At 39.5% G+C, this 14,690-nt stretch overlaps 1 protein-coding gene across 43 annotated transcripts in view; it reads right to left on the reverse strand.

Annotated features, from left to right (window-relative positions):
- RIMS1 (regulating synaptic membrane exocytosis 1) overlaps positions 1 to 14,690 on the reverse strand; it is a 546,022-nt gene that overhangs the window by 6,155 nt on the left and 525,177 nt on the right. For all 43 annotated transcript variants that reach the window (XM_053601816.1, XM_053601832.1, XM_053601824.1 and 40 more), the window contains 2 exons: positions 12,780 to 12,918; positions 10,618 to 10,730 (listed from right to left, as the gene is read on the reverse strand). In XM_053601816.1, coding sequence (XP_053457791.1) covers positions 10,618 to 10,730; positions 12,780 to 12,918 — 252 coding nt within the window. The remainder of the gene's footprint in view (positions 1 to 10,617; positions 10,731 to 12,779; positions 12,919 to 14,690) is intronic.

Consider the following 14,690-nt stretch of genomic DNA (forward strand, 5'->3'; position numbering starts at 1 on the left):
AGCTCAGGAGTTCCAGACCAGCCTGAGCAAAGTGAGACCCTGTCTACTGAAAAGAGAAAAACTAGCCAGGCTTTATGACAGGTGCCTGTGGTCTCAGCTACTGCGGAGGCTTGAGGCAAAGAGTTTGAGGTTGCTGTGAGCTGTGATGGCAGGGCAACTAAGTGAGACTCTCAAAAAAAAAAAAAAAAGTTTTTTTTTTGTTATACCCTTTGTATACATTGTTCAGTTCACATCTCAGCGTGCTCTTCCAATCTCTCAGATTTCATGTTTTTCTCAAATGGCTCAGCCACTGTTATTTTTTCTCCCAATTTTTCTTTCTACTCATGTATTCTCTCTCCAGGCAGGCTCCTATTTAAAAAAGTTTGACCGTGTTTGGTTCATCATTTCTTTTTTTTTTTTAATTTTAATTTTAAAATTAAATATTTTTAATTTTTAAATATTTAATTTTTAAATATTTAATTAAATTTTTAAATTTATTTTTTAAATAAATTTTAAATTTATTTTTTATTTTTACTTATTATTAAATCATAGATGTGTACATTAATGCGATCATGGGCACCATACACCGGTTTTATAGACCGTTTGACACATTTTCATCACACTGGGTAACATAGCCTTCCTGGTATTTTCTTAGTTATTGTGTTAAGACATTTATATTCTACATTTACTAAGTTTCACATGTACCCTTGTAAGATGCAACGCAGGTGTAATCCCACCAATCACCTTCCCTCCACCCATACTCTCCCCCTCCTCCCTCTCCCCCTTCCCCCTATTCTTAGGTTATAACTGGCTTATAGCTTTCATGTGAAAGCCATAAATTAGTTACATAGTAGGGCTGAGTACATTGGATACTTTTTCTTCCATTCTTGAGATACTTTACTAAGAAGAATATGTTCCAGCTCCATCAATGTGAACATGAAAGAGGTAAAGTCTCCATCTTTCTTTAAGGCTGCATAATATTCCATGGTGTACATATACCACAATTTATTAATCCATTCATGGATCAATGGGCACTTGGGCTTTTTCCATGACTTAGCAATTATGAATAGGGCTGCAATAAACATTCTGGTACAAATATCTTTGTTATGATGTGATTTTTGGTCTTCTGGGTATAACCTAGTAGAGGAATTATAGGATTGAATGGCAAATCTATTTTTAGATCTCTGAGTGTTCTCCAAACCTCTTTCCAAAAGGAATGTATTAATTTGCATTCCCACCAGCAGTGTAGACGTGTTCCCTTTTCTCCACATCCACACCAACATCTCTGGTCTTGGGATTTTGTGATATGGACTAATCTTACTGGAGTTAGATGATATCTCAAAGTAGTTTTGATTTGCATTTCTCAGATGATCAAAGATAATGAGCATTTTTTTCATATGTCTGTAGGCTGTGCGCCTGTCTTCTTCAGAGAAGTTTCTCTTCAAGTCCCCTGCCCAGCCTGTGATGGGACCACTTGTTCTTTTCTTGCTTACACGTTTGAGTTCTCTGTGGATTCTGGTTATTAAACCTTTGTCAGAGACATAACCTGCAAATATCTTCTCCCATTCTGAGGGCTGTTTGCTTGCTTTACTTACTGTGTTCTTGGCTGTGCAGAAGCTTTTTAGCTTTTTGATCAGGTCCCAGTAGTGTATTTTTGAAGCTGCTTCAATTGCCCTGGGGGTCCTCCTCATAAAATACTCACCCAGACCGATTTGTTCAAGGGTTTTCCCTGCACTCTCTTCTAGTATTTTTATAGTTTTCTGTCTTAAGTTTAAATCTTTAATCCAGTGAGAGTCTATCTTAGTTAATGGTGGAAGGTGTGGGTCGAGTTTCAGTCTTTTACAGGCTGCCAGCCAGTTCATCTTGTAAGATGCACCACAGGTGTAATCCCACCAATCACCCTCCCTCCACCTATCGTCCAGCACCATTTGTTAAATAGGGAATCTTTTCCCCACTGAATGTTTTTAATTGGCTTGTCAAAGGTCAAATAACAGTAAGTAGTTGGATTCATCTCTTGGTTCTCTGTTCTGTTCCAAACATCTACTTCTCTGTTTTTGTGCCAGTACCATGCCGTTTTGATCACTATCGATTTACAGTATAGTCTGAGGTCTGGTAGTGTGATTCCTCCTGCTTTGTTTTTATTTCTGAGTAATGTCTTGGCTATTCGAGGATTTTTCTGTTTCCATATAAAACAAAGTATTATTTTTTGAAGATCTTTAAAGTATGAGAGTGGAGCTTTAATAGGGATTGCATTAAAATTGCATATTGCTTTGGGTAGTATGGACATTTTAACAATGTTGATTCTTCCCAGCCATGAGCATGGTATGTTTATCCATTTGTTAACATTTTCAACTATTTCTTTTCTTAGAGTTTCATAGTTCTCTTTATAAAGATCTTTCACGTCCTTTGTTAGATAAACTCCCAAATATTTCATCTTCTTTGGCACTACTGTGAATGGAATAGAGTCCTTAACTGTTTTTACAGCTTGACTATTGTTGGTATATATAAAGGCTACCAATTTATGAATGTTGATTTTGTAACCTGAGATGCTGCTGTATTCCTTGACCACTTTTAAGAGTTTTGTAGTAGAATCCCTGGTGTTTTCCAGGTATAGAATCATATCATCTGTGAAGAGCGAAAGTTTGATCTCTTCTGACCCTATATGGATACCCTTGATTGCCTTTTCCTCCCTAATTGCGGTGGCTAAAACTTCCCTTACAATGTTAAAGAGCAGTGGAGACAATGGGCAGCCTTGTCTGGTTCCTGATCTGAGTGGAAATGATTCCAATTTAACTCCATTCAATATGATATTGGCTGTGGGTTTGCTGTAGATGGTCTCTATCATTTTAAGAAATGTCCCTTCTATACCGATTTTCTTAAGTGTTCTGATCATGAGGGATGCTGGATATTATCAAAAGCTTTTTCTGCATCCATTGAGAGAATCATATGGTCTTTGTTTTTTAATTTGTTTATGTGCTGAATTATACTTACTGATTTACGTATATTGAAGCAGCCTTGAGACCCTGGGATAAAACAGACTTGGTCATGATGTATAATTTGTTTGGTGTGTTGCTGGATTCTGTTTGTTAGGATCTTGTTGAATATTTTTGCATCTATATTCATTAGTGATATTGGTCTATAATTTTCTTTTCCTGTTGGGTCTTTTCCTGGTTTGGGGATCAGGGTGATGTTTGCTTCATAGAACATGTTGGGTAGTCTTCCTTCTTTTTCTACATTTTGGAACAGGTTGTGTAATATAGGCACTAGTTTCTCTTTAAAGGTTTGATAGAATTCTGACGTGAAGCCATCTGGTCCTGGGCTTTTCTTTTTAGGGAGATTTTGTATGGTTGATGCTATTTTAGAACTTGATATTGGCCTGTTCAACATTTCCACTTGATTATGGCTAAGTCTTGGAAGGTGACATGCTTCCAAGTATTGGTCAATTCCTTCAGATTTTCATATTTTTGAGAATACAGTTTCTTGTAATATTTATTAAGGATTTTTTGAATTTCTGAGGAGTCTGTTGTTATTTCGTCTTTGTTGTTTCTGATTGATGAGATTAGAGATTTTACTCTTTTTTCTTGGTTAGGTTAGCCAAAGGTTCATCTATTTTATTGACATTTTCAAAAAACCAACTTTTTGATTTATTGATCTGTTGTATAATTCGTTTTCAATTTCATTTAATTCTGCTCTAACTTTGGTTATTGCTTTTCTTATACTGGGTTTGGGGTTGGAATGTTCTTCCTTTTCCAGTTGCTTGAGATGTCCCATTAAGTTGTTAACTTCCTCTCTTTCCATTCTCTTGAGGAAGGCTTGCACTGCTATAAATTTTCCTCTTAGGACTACCTTTGTGGTATCCCAGAGGTTCTGATAATTCGTGTCTTCATTGTCATTTTGTTCCCAAAATTTGGCAATTTCTTTATAAATCTCATCTCTGACCCTGCTATCATTCAACATAAGGTTATTTAACTTCCATGTTTTTGTATAGGTATGTAGATTCCTGTTACTGAGTTCAACTTTTATTCCATGGTGGTCCGAGAATATGCAAGGAATAATTTCTATTCCTTTAAATTTACTGAAGTTAGACTTGTGACCTAAGATGTGATCGATTTTGGAGTATGTTCTGTGGGCTGATGAGAAGTATGTGTATTCAATTTTGTTGGGATGAAATGTTCTAGGATGTCTGCTAAACCCAAATGTTGGATGGTTAGGTTTAAATCTAAAATTTCTTTGCTCAGCTTTTTATTGGAAGATCTATCCAACACTGCCAATGGAGTTGGAGGAAATCAAGTTGCTCATGTCTGTTAAGAGTTTCTCTTATAAACTGAAGCGCATTCTGGTTGGGTGCATAGATATTAATCATTGAAATCTTATCATATTGAGTATTACCCTTAACAAATATGAAGTGACCATTCTTATCCTTCCTTACTTTTGTTGGTTTAAAGCCTGTTGTGCCTGAAAATAGAATTGCAACACCTACTTTTTTCTGATTACCATTTGCCTGAAATATGGACAACCATCCTTTCACCCTGAGTCTATATTTATCTTTTAAGATAAGATGTGACTCTTGTATGCAGCAAATATCTGGCCTGAGTTTTTGTATCCAGTCAGCTAACCTGTGCCTCTTTAGAGGACAGTTTAAGCCGTTCACATTAATGGAGAATATTGATAAGTCTGGTAAAACTTTGGGTATCAAGTTTTTCAAAAGTCCAGTGGACAGTTTCAATCCTTTCACCACTATGGAAGTTGGAGTTTGATCAAAAGTTTCTGAGTGAGTTTACTTTTGTGGTAGAGGATTGGGCTGGTCATTATGGAGGATAGGTCTGAGAATATCCTGAAGAGCTGGTTTGATTATGGCAAATTTCTTCAACATATGAATGTCATTAAAATATTTAATTTCTCCATCATAAATGAAACTCAGTTTAGCTTGATACAGGATTCGGGGTTGAAAGTTATTTTGCTTTAGGAGATTAAAAGTTGATGACCACCCTCTTCTGGCTTGAAAAATTTCAGCAGAGAGATCTGCAGTCATTCTGATATTCTTCCCTTTGTAGGTAATGGATTTCTTACGTCTGGCTGCTTTCAGAATTTTCTCCTTCTTATTAACTTTAGTGAAGTTAATTATGATATGCCTGGGGGATGTCTTATTTGGATTGAGTCGTGCTGGGGTTCTGAAACTGTCTGCTATCTGAATTTCAGAATCTCTTGTCATGTCTGGTAAATTCGCTTTCATAATTTCATGGAGAAGAGCCTCTGTGACTTGAGAGGCCACTTCATCACTTTCAGGGATTCCAATGAGGCAGATATTAATAGCTTTCTTAGAATTATCCCAGAGCTCTCTGAGAGAATGATCTGTTTTTCCTCTCCATTTCTCTTCCTCTTTGAGAGTTTGGGAGAGTTCAAAAGCTTTGTGTTCAATGTCAGAAATCCTTTCTTCTGCTTGCTCCACTGTGTTACTGAGGGAGTCTACTGTATTTTTCAGGTCTTTGGGGGCTGCAAATTCTTGCTTCGGTGTGTCAAAATATTTGGTGGTTTTGTCTTTAAATTCATTAAATTCTTGAGACAACTTTTGAATTTCTCCTCAAATTTCTGACTTTTGAATTGCTCCTCAAATTTATAATTCTAAATTTTCCTCCATTCTATTAATTTTGTTTGCAATCCAAATTCTGAATTCGATTCCTGACATCTCGGCCAGCTGTTTATGAATGGGATCTTCAGTTACATCTGCCATATCTTTCCTTGGGGGGGTTGATCTATTCTGGTTATTCATGTTACCAGAGTTTTTCCACTGATTCTGCCCCGATTGTCTGACACAATTTAATTTTTCTCCTGGAGCTTTGTCGAGCACCCGTATAGTGCTATGGCCTGAGAAACTGGGGACCTGTTTCGTGTGGTGGGGCTAAGTGGCTCTGTCTTGTTTTCAGCTGGTCTCTGTTCGAACGTAGTGAAACAGTTTCTCTGGGTTGCAGTCTCAGCTGTGGAGTAATACCAGCAAGTCACCCAGACCCCCACAGGCAACAATTGGAAAAGGAAAATCAAACTTTCTTACAACCACACACCCAGGGCACAACTTGAATAGTCCTCGGGCGATTGGCTCAGTTCAAAAGGTCCAAATCAATTGTCTCAGTCAGCACGTGTCTCAGGTGGAAGAGTTTAAAAGGTCTCCGGCAACTGGATGGCAGGGGTCTGGTGAAAACTCAGATATGACTTGCTCCAGTGCTCTGTGAAGTCAGGAGGACCCACCCAGCAAATAGATTAGTCTGGGAAGGTTGATGCCTCCTTCCCCACCTTGCACCTCTGTCACACCCAGTCACTGATAGCCCCACACGGCTGTGACCCAGTTGCCTCTAATGAACAGATACTCCAGGGGTTTGCACCTGCCTGAATCACAAGGAAATCTATTTCTGCTCAGCCAGGCCGCTGTGCTCTGCCTCTATCCAGCAGCAGGAGGTGAGGCCTGACAACATCCGGTGCTTGATGGAGGCTGGGGGATGTTCACTTAGTTCCAGCCCCGCACCTGATTGATGTTACTGACAGAACAGAACAGAACAGAACAACTTTGCGGGAATTTGTTTCCATCCCTGCTAAATTCCCCTGCAGAAGAGAACCTGTTTAGAGTTCCCAGAGCCTGCGCCTCAGGCCCTGTCTTTGCTCCTGCAGGTTTGTATTCAGTAAGCTGTCAGTTCTAGCCTCCTGCCTTCCTTTGTCTATAGGCTGATGATCCCCTCACGGTGGAGTGCATCTTAGGCTCAGTAAAGCAGTCCTCTGGGTCAGCCCCGCCCTAGGAATTTCTCAGCTCTACGCGTGCACTCCACCCAGGCAAATCCTTTACTCACTGGGCCTGCGTTTCCGTTCCAGATCTGTTCCGTGGTGGTTGCCACCTAGGAAGATGCCCAGCCTCCTCTGGTTGCCCAGGGAGACGGGGCGTGTGGCTTCAGAATATCCAGGAGTGAGCCATATTGTTGCCAAAAAACGGCTGCTGTTTTGTGCCTCAGGGCACCGCAGCTCCGGTGTGGTTCCCTCTCAGCCGACCATCCTCTCCTCACTCCCGTGCCGCAGAATCAGCACTGACCAGCAGCAGTTCAGGCCCTGTCCTCATCTCTTGAGAAAATACCCAAGAATCTGGAATCCTGGGGGACAGGCCTCCAGACCTCAGAGTGAGAGTGGAGGGGAGTACTGGGAGCTCAGAATTGCAGGTAGAGAATATATACAGTTTTATACAGTTTTATGCCTGGCAGGAGAATGCCATGGCACTCTAGTAGGGGAGGTAGGTCTAGTTTTTAGAGGGTCTCTCCCATGGAGTGTAGTGGGAGGACCTTTGAACTCTTCTCATTTGTTTGTGGGGCACTCCGAGCCGTTCTCATGGGGAGAGGACTCCTGTCCACTTGGTCATGGATTTTGTACCTTTTGTTTGTATCCTTGGGGTCGCAGTGCACCTCAGCAGGGTTGATGTGTGTTCTTCAACCTTCTCTCTTGGTGCAGCTTTAATCCACCAGGTTACCTGATAAATTACTGTCCTTTAACTCTCCTTCTAGATGAGAGCCTCTGTGGAAAACTGGCTTCAGTCAGCCATCTTGTCTAAATTCCTTTTCATGATGAATTACTCAGTGTGAGGTATTCTTTATATGAGATGTAGATACTTCCTTTCTCCAGGCACACTCAAAGCTCTTGGAAGTGTCCTATCAATGACTCTGTGATCTGTAAGTCCCCTGTTCATAATTTTGATGTCTCAGATTTTCTTCTATATTTAAGTGTGTGCATGCATGTGTGTGCATATGTGTGTGCATTTGTGCTTGTGTGTGCATGTGTGCACGTGTGAACATGCATGGGTATGTGTGTGTGTATGAGTACATGTGTGCATGTGAGAATGTGTGACCGTGTGTGAGCAGGCATGTGCATGTGTGTGTGCGTGCGAGCATATGTGCGTGCTTGCATGTGACCCCGTGTGCATGCACCTGTGTGCGTGTGTGAGCATGTATGCATTCACATGTGTGTGCGCATGTGTGAACATGTGTGTGTGAGCATGTGTGCATGTGTGAACGTGCCTGGGTGTGTGTGTGAGCGTGTGTGTGCATGTGCACATGTGACCATGTGTGAGGGTGCATGTGCATGCGTGTGTGCGTGCAAGCATGTGTGAGCGTGTATGCATGCACACTTGTATGTATCTTTGTACATGTGTGAACATGTGTGTGTGTGAGCATGTGTGCGTGTGCACTTGCATGTGCGTGCGTGTCCATGCTTGTGTATGCATGTGTGAGCACACACGTGTGTGTGTGTGTGTGTGTGCCCAAGTTCATGTGTACTGTGTTCCTGGTGATTTTCTATAATTGTCCTTGTATTTCATTAATTCTTATCTTCAGCTTTGTTCTGTATACTATTTAGCTTGTCAATTAAATTTTAAATCTGAATCATTGCCTTTTTTATTCTCTAACTTTCTTTCTTAAAAATATATGTTTTTTTTTTTTTTAGTCCCCCACTAATTATGCAGTCAAGTTTCCCACATTTGGAGAAACTGCAGGGTGAGCACATCTGGAGTGCAGTGGGGAAGCCTCGCCCTGGGAAAACACGCCTGGCATCTCCCCTGCTTGCTAAGTATTACTTGCTTGTTTTCATTTAAGAATATCCTTATCTTTTTTATGTAGATTACGTCTGATAGTTTATAAAATGTTGAATATCTCTGAAAGCACTAACTTTAAATGTAAAATATAATTATTTCCTCATTACTTTTAGCTAGTTGAATCATCACCATTTCTCAGCCGTGAACTATCTCATTTGATAGGTCAGTTGACCGACTTGGTTGTTCTAGGTATTATCAGTTTTACCATTCTGTTTTAGACCTCAGTTCCTAGAGGACTTTTGTTTTCTTTTTATCCTTTTTTGTTTTTTGAAGTTGTTTTTAATATTATAGACATATATAGTTGAAAGAACAAATCTGCTCTATAAGACTCATTATTGTTACAAATAACTGACTGCCACCCCTTCCCTCAACTTCTTGCCTTCCAAAAGTCACTGCTTTCCAAATTGTCAATATAATTATCTTATCTTTTACTTTTTGGAATTTGCTTCATTCTTTCTAAGCACTATTCTTACAAGATATTTCCTTTTTTCACTTCTAGATGTTATTATTGACTTCTAATTTGATCTCTGTACTGCTTTCCTGCCCCTGCTACCTATCTAAAAATTTCTGCCATCCTGTTCTGCTGATAGTAGTACTTATGTTACGATGATTACGTGGTCTTATTTACAGCTGTGTCAATGGGAACTCTAGAATTACCTTTTACAGTTCCTAGATAGATTGTCCTTTTCCATGCACTTAATCAGGAGCTTTTAAAAAAGCATTTGCTTTTATTTTTATGTACATATCACTAATGCAAACTCTTAGAATTTCCTGGTTGTTTACCTCTTCCATAAAATCAAACACATTAGGTATTCTACAGAGTTTATCTTATGAAATCTGATGTGCTACAATTTGGATAAATGGCTTTCAAACCTGGCCGCAGCTGTCTTTAGTCCTTTTTCACTATCATTTGGGTATCCCAATCGTCTCTCTTGCAGGAAAGCATTTATTTACTAGACTTCATCTTCCTCTTTTTTTAGTTCATAATAAAAAAAAAAATCATTTAGCTTGTTTTGTTAAAGTAAATAAATCCCCTAGTACTTTTCTGAGCAATTCTGGAAATGAGAAAAAATATTTTGAGATCTTGCCTGAGTATGTTTTTATTCTAGCTTGAATTTTTTAAAATAATTTGGCTGGCTATTGCACTCTAGGTTGGAGATTAGTTGTTACAGTTCTGAAGGCAACGCTAACAGTCTTTTGGTTTCCAATGAGAATTTGAGAGCCCAGAGAAATTTTGATTTTCTGGGAGTTTTCATAGAATTATTTTTCACCTTAGGAAACTTGTAGGACTTTCTATGGAGCCTCAGAGTTCTGAAATTCTACAGTGATGTGCCTTTGGGCTGATCTGTTTTTCTCCATGGTTCTTTTCACGCTGGAATATCATTTCTTCCAGAGAAATTTCTATGGCACACACTACATACAATTTTCTCCATTTGTCACCTTTCTTTTTGCTTCATTTAGGTTATATTTTCCTATTATAAGCTTTCAATTCTGTGGCTTTTTTTTGATCCATTGGAAGTTCTTCCCCATTCCAAGATTATAAAAACATTAACTCAAGTATTTTTGAGTTAATCCAGTATGTTTTTGTGTCTTTCCCCATCTTTCCTTTTCATTTTTACACTTCAGTCTACACCATTTCTGGTTTTGTAAGTTATGAAGTACGGAGACAATTTTATTCACTGTCTTTCACTCGATTAAACAATTATGGTACCATCCTTTACTGAGTATCGAATACGCCATGGTTCATTTCCATGCTGTGAAATACCTCCCTTACCCCACATTTGTATCTATTATAGACTCTCTGTCTTGGTAGGGTTTCAGGCATGTCAAATGTTATGACTAATTTTATTTCATTTTGTGCAATGTCTCCAATTACAAAAGTGGCCTAGAATGCTTGCACTCAGCAACACCCTAGGTAAAATGCTGCTTCTTGTTTGTATTACTATTGTGCTATTTTAAATGACCCTGTCAACATAAAACATCGGTTTTCCTACAGTTGAAAAAAAAAAAATGAATCTTACCCATTGCGGGGGTGGCAAGGGTTTGGCGGCCAACAAGCTGGGCTGGTCCCAATCCATCAAGAAAATCACTGAATTGACTGTCAGCTCCCAGTCGTACTCCAGGAAATATTAAGCTATCAGCAGAAGGACAAAAATCAAGGAAACAGAAACATGATATGCTAGAATTCTTTACATTAGTTCCCATGGGGCTGAGTTTGATCGTGAGACACAAGGACTCCACGTGAAGCTCAACGCTGGTGGGGAAAGGTACGCACTCTCTATTCAAGACCTGATGTTCTAGTCAGGAGGCCTCAGTGAGTTTTTAAGTACTAAGTGTTCTGGACACTCTTAGAAACACATCCAAATCCCTTATGGAAATGTATAGATGACATAGAATGTAAGATGAAAATTTTTTTTTTTTTGTAGAGACAGAGTCTCACTTTATGGCCCTCAGTAGAGTGCCATGGCCTCACACAGCTCACAGCAACCTCCAACTCCTGGGCTTAAGCGATTCTCTTGCCTCAGCCTCCCGAGTAGCTGGGACTACAGGCGCCCGCCACAACGCCCGGCTATTTTTTGGTTGCAGCTTGGCCGGGGCCGGGCTTGAACCCGCCACCCTCAGCATATGGGGCCGGCGCCCTACCGACTGAGCCACAGGCGCAGCCCCAAGATGAAAATTTTTATATCATGAACCTTACATAGGTAATTGGTTATGAACATTAAGTAGCACTAATTTTTTACAAGTGGCTAATAATTTCTTGAATAAATACTATGGCATCATACAAGTTATTGTACATAAATATAAAATATTTAAATTATTATCTTTGCATGAATTAAATGTTTAAATTATAAGAGACTTTTATTTGGTCCACATGGAAATTAATTGGTTAAAATACGTCTAGATCTTAGCATTTGAGTCCCTGAAAGTGCAAGGACGTGAGCCCAGAAGGGCAGTGGCTGTGCTCTTCTTGCTGATTGATGTCACTGCCCTGGGTGCTGGGAGCCAGGCTTTTGATGTAGCGGGCATTCCACATGCACTGTCTAAAGGAGTGTATTTCTATGAATGTAAATCTTTGAGAGAGACTAAGTGACTTGTCCATGGTAGAGGCGGATTTCATTTGATTTCTTACTTTTGTATTAGAAAATAATGTCTCTAGCCCTTCAGGGGCACATTGCTTTACACTACTTCATCAAATGTTGGCGTTTTGTCAATAAGCTTATCTCCATAATTTCCGTACCTGCTGATTTTTGTTCTCTGACTATACCTTGCTGGGAACATGCATACCAGTCATTCAATACCAGCTTTTTGATGGAAAGACTATCAGAAATATTAACTAGGTATAATTTTATATAATTATTGGAACAAAATAAAAAAGTAACAGTTAGAACATTATGACTTTTAGATTGGTATGTGAGGAATCTGAAGGATGATGAATGAATAATTACGGAAAATTTGTACATGGTCCATCTCCAGGTAACCCACCACAACATAATTATTGATTTGTGAGACCCACTAGCTCAATAAAAGTTCAGTTTTATCAAAATATTCTCAAGTGTAAGAAAATTCAGGTTTTTTTTGCGAGATCCCTAAGAAAACAGTAAAAAAACAAAGAAAGTAAATAAAATAAGACCTTGTGATTTCTTCAGAATCCACTAAAACTCTTTAATCAGAAAAATGAGGTAGAACCTGATTTTTTTTTCCTATGGTAAAAATGAGATAGTGATGTTTTAAAAACACGAAAACATGAAGTCGCTTATATGTACGAGAGTGTTAGACTCTCAACAGCTTAGGACCCAAAACAGCTTGAAGAGGATTAACAAAATGGGAAACCAGTTCTCCGCTTTTCAATTTTAATTTCAGAGTTTGGTGGAAGGGCCAGACTGTGAGTTTCCCATATGAAGGAGTACACTACATGTGGCATTTCTGACCATCCGGGAAGGACCTAGTCTGGGCTCACGTGGAAGTCCGTTCATTCCGTTCAACTCAGTGGTTCTTCATCCCTTTGGAGGATGAATGGAATGACCAGGTGCAGAGGCCTGACCGGGTCAGGCTGGTTTAACATGGATGGGTGACCCTCTGACTGAAGGAAGCAGCAGCACAGGCCCTGGCTGGCTTTGTTGTTTTGCAGATCACTGCACAATCCCTGGTCCTAGGGCCATGTGGACACGTCGACCTCACTTACTTGCCCTCGGAACTGTAGCTGTTGATGCTGCCGTCTGTGGACTCCCGGCTCGGCTGCCGCGTCATCTTCCTCATCTCGGCCGCCATGCCTGTCTCCGTGCTTCTCTGGATGGTGCTTTTCAGCTTCTTGTGGCCCGACTCTGATGGGAGAGAACAGAGGAAACTCTCAGATTTAGACAGGTTTCCTCTGAATGCCAATTGATTTTGAAAATACAATGGTTAATTTTACATATAATTAAAAATTTTATCAGGCTGGGTGTGGGGGCTCATACCTATAATAATCCTTGAACTCTGGGAGGCTGAGGCAGGAGGATCCACTGAACTCAGGAGGTTGAGACCAGCCTGAGCAAATGTGAGACCGGTCTCCACTAAAAATAGACAAACGAGCCGGGTGTTTTGGCAGAGGCCTCCCAGCCTTTTGGAAGGCTCAGGCAAGAGGATCCCTTGAACCCAGGAGTGTGAGGTTGCTGTGAGCTAGGCTGATGCCTTGGTACTCTAGCCTGGGCAACAAGGTGAGACTCGGTCTCAAAAAAAAAATTTTTTTTTAAGTCTGAAAAAGTAGTAGTCTAAGGAAATACTCTACTTAAGTAAATCTTTTTTTTTGCCAAAGTGTGCTCTGGCTAAGATGAGTAGCAGCAGAAAGTAAGTTATGGAGACTGCCCAGATCTCAGTGACTGAGGAGAAACTCACCGCAGTATCGTTACTGACGACGTCAGTGAAAATCTGAATTCCTGCACAACTTTTTATGTAGTGAGATAATGGCCAATCTAATAGGTTTCTCCTGATATGTAATTCTCCAACTAGGTGGAAATATACATTCTTTAAAGGAAAATGGGCACTCAGAACCAAGCTGGAAAAATACCATAGTTTTGATACTGTCGCATATCAGCAATCCCCACAATAAGAAACAGTAGTATTTTTGAAGATTTTGCAACATTTTAACATATACTACCTCATTTGAGATGGCATATAGGTTTATGGAGGTAGATACAACAGATATTTTCCCAATTCCAAGGCTATGCAGCTACCTCATGGCCTTCTGACACAGCGGGGGTACTTCCGACTGGCAGTGTTAAGGTGTGTGCCCCCACTTGCACTGTGGATTACATTGGTTGATCAATTTCATTTCAGTTACTGATAAGTTCAGAGAAACTTTCTTGAGCCACTTTTAAAAGCACTAAACATCATTCTATTCACCGTGTGGAAATAAAATTCCAAACCCTTTATTTGTCTATTTTAATGAGCAATATCAATGTTAGACAAACTGTTAGCCTGATTCCGTCTACACATTCTATATATATATTTCTGGATTTCTTAATGTTATTTTTGTGTATAGTATCATTTAATGCTCATTAACAATACATGAAAAAATGCTCTCCATATACAATTACATACACAACTACATATGTACATACAAAATCTCCTCATGAAACCTCTGTAAAGCAGGCATATAAACACACTCTTAGATAAGCCAAGGGAAAAACTGCATTTTACCTCTCAACGTTTGGTTGCTGCAACCCTTTTGAAAATTATCTAATCAAAGATATGATACACTATATAGTATTTAATATATAGATTTAATGTTCATTTTTACTACACTTTAATAGGTTCATTAAGTTTTTATTGTTACCGTTTTTATTGCTATTTTTGTTTACAAAGGCAATATATGTATTTTACAAAATATTCAAATATTTTGGATACAGTAAATGTTGAATGTCTTCTACAATCCCCCCCTTGAAGACGATGATGGTTAATGATTTGGGTGCTATTTTCTTTATTCCTATCTATGCTTCTTCACTTGGCTTCTGTAATCCACACTCTCCCCCCTCCTCCTTTGTCACTGATTGTTCCTCCCGTCCCTCGTACTGGAACCTCCTCCTCTTTGAGAGTTTTAGGCATAGGAGATCCCTGG

This window comes from Nycticebus coucang, chromosome 9, assembly GCF_027406575.1.
Source record: "Nycticebus coucang isolate mNycCou1 chromosome 9, mNycCou1.pri, whole genome shotgun sequence".
Classification (NCBI taxonomy): domain Eukaryota; kingdom Metazoa; phylum Chordata; class Mammalia; order Primates; family Lorisidae; genus Nycticebus; species Nycticebus coucang.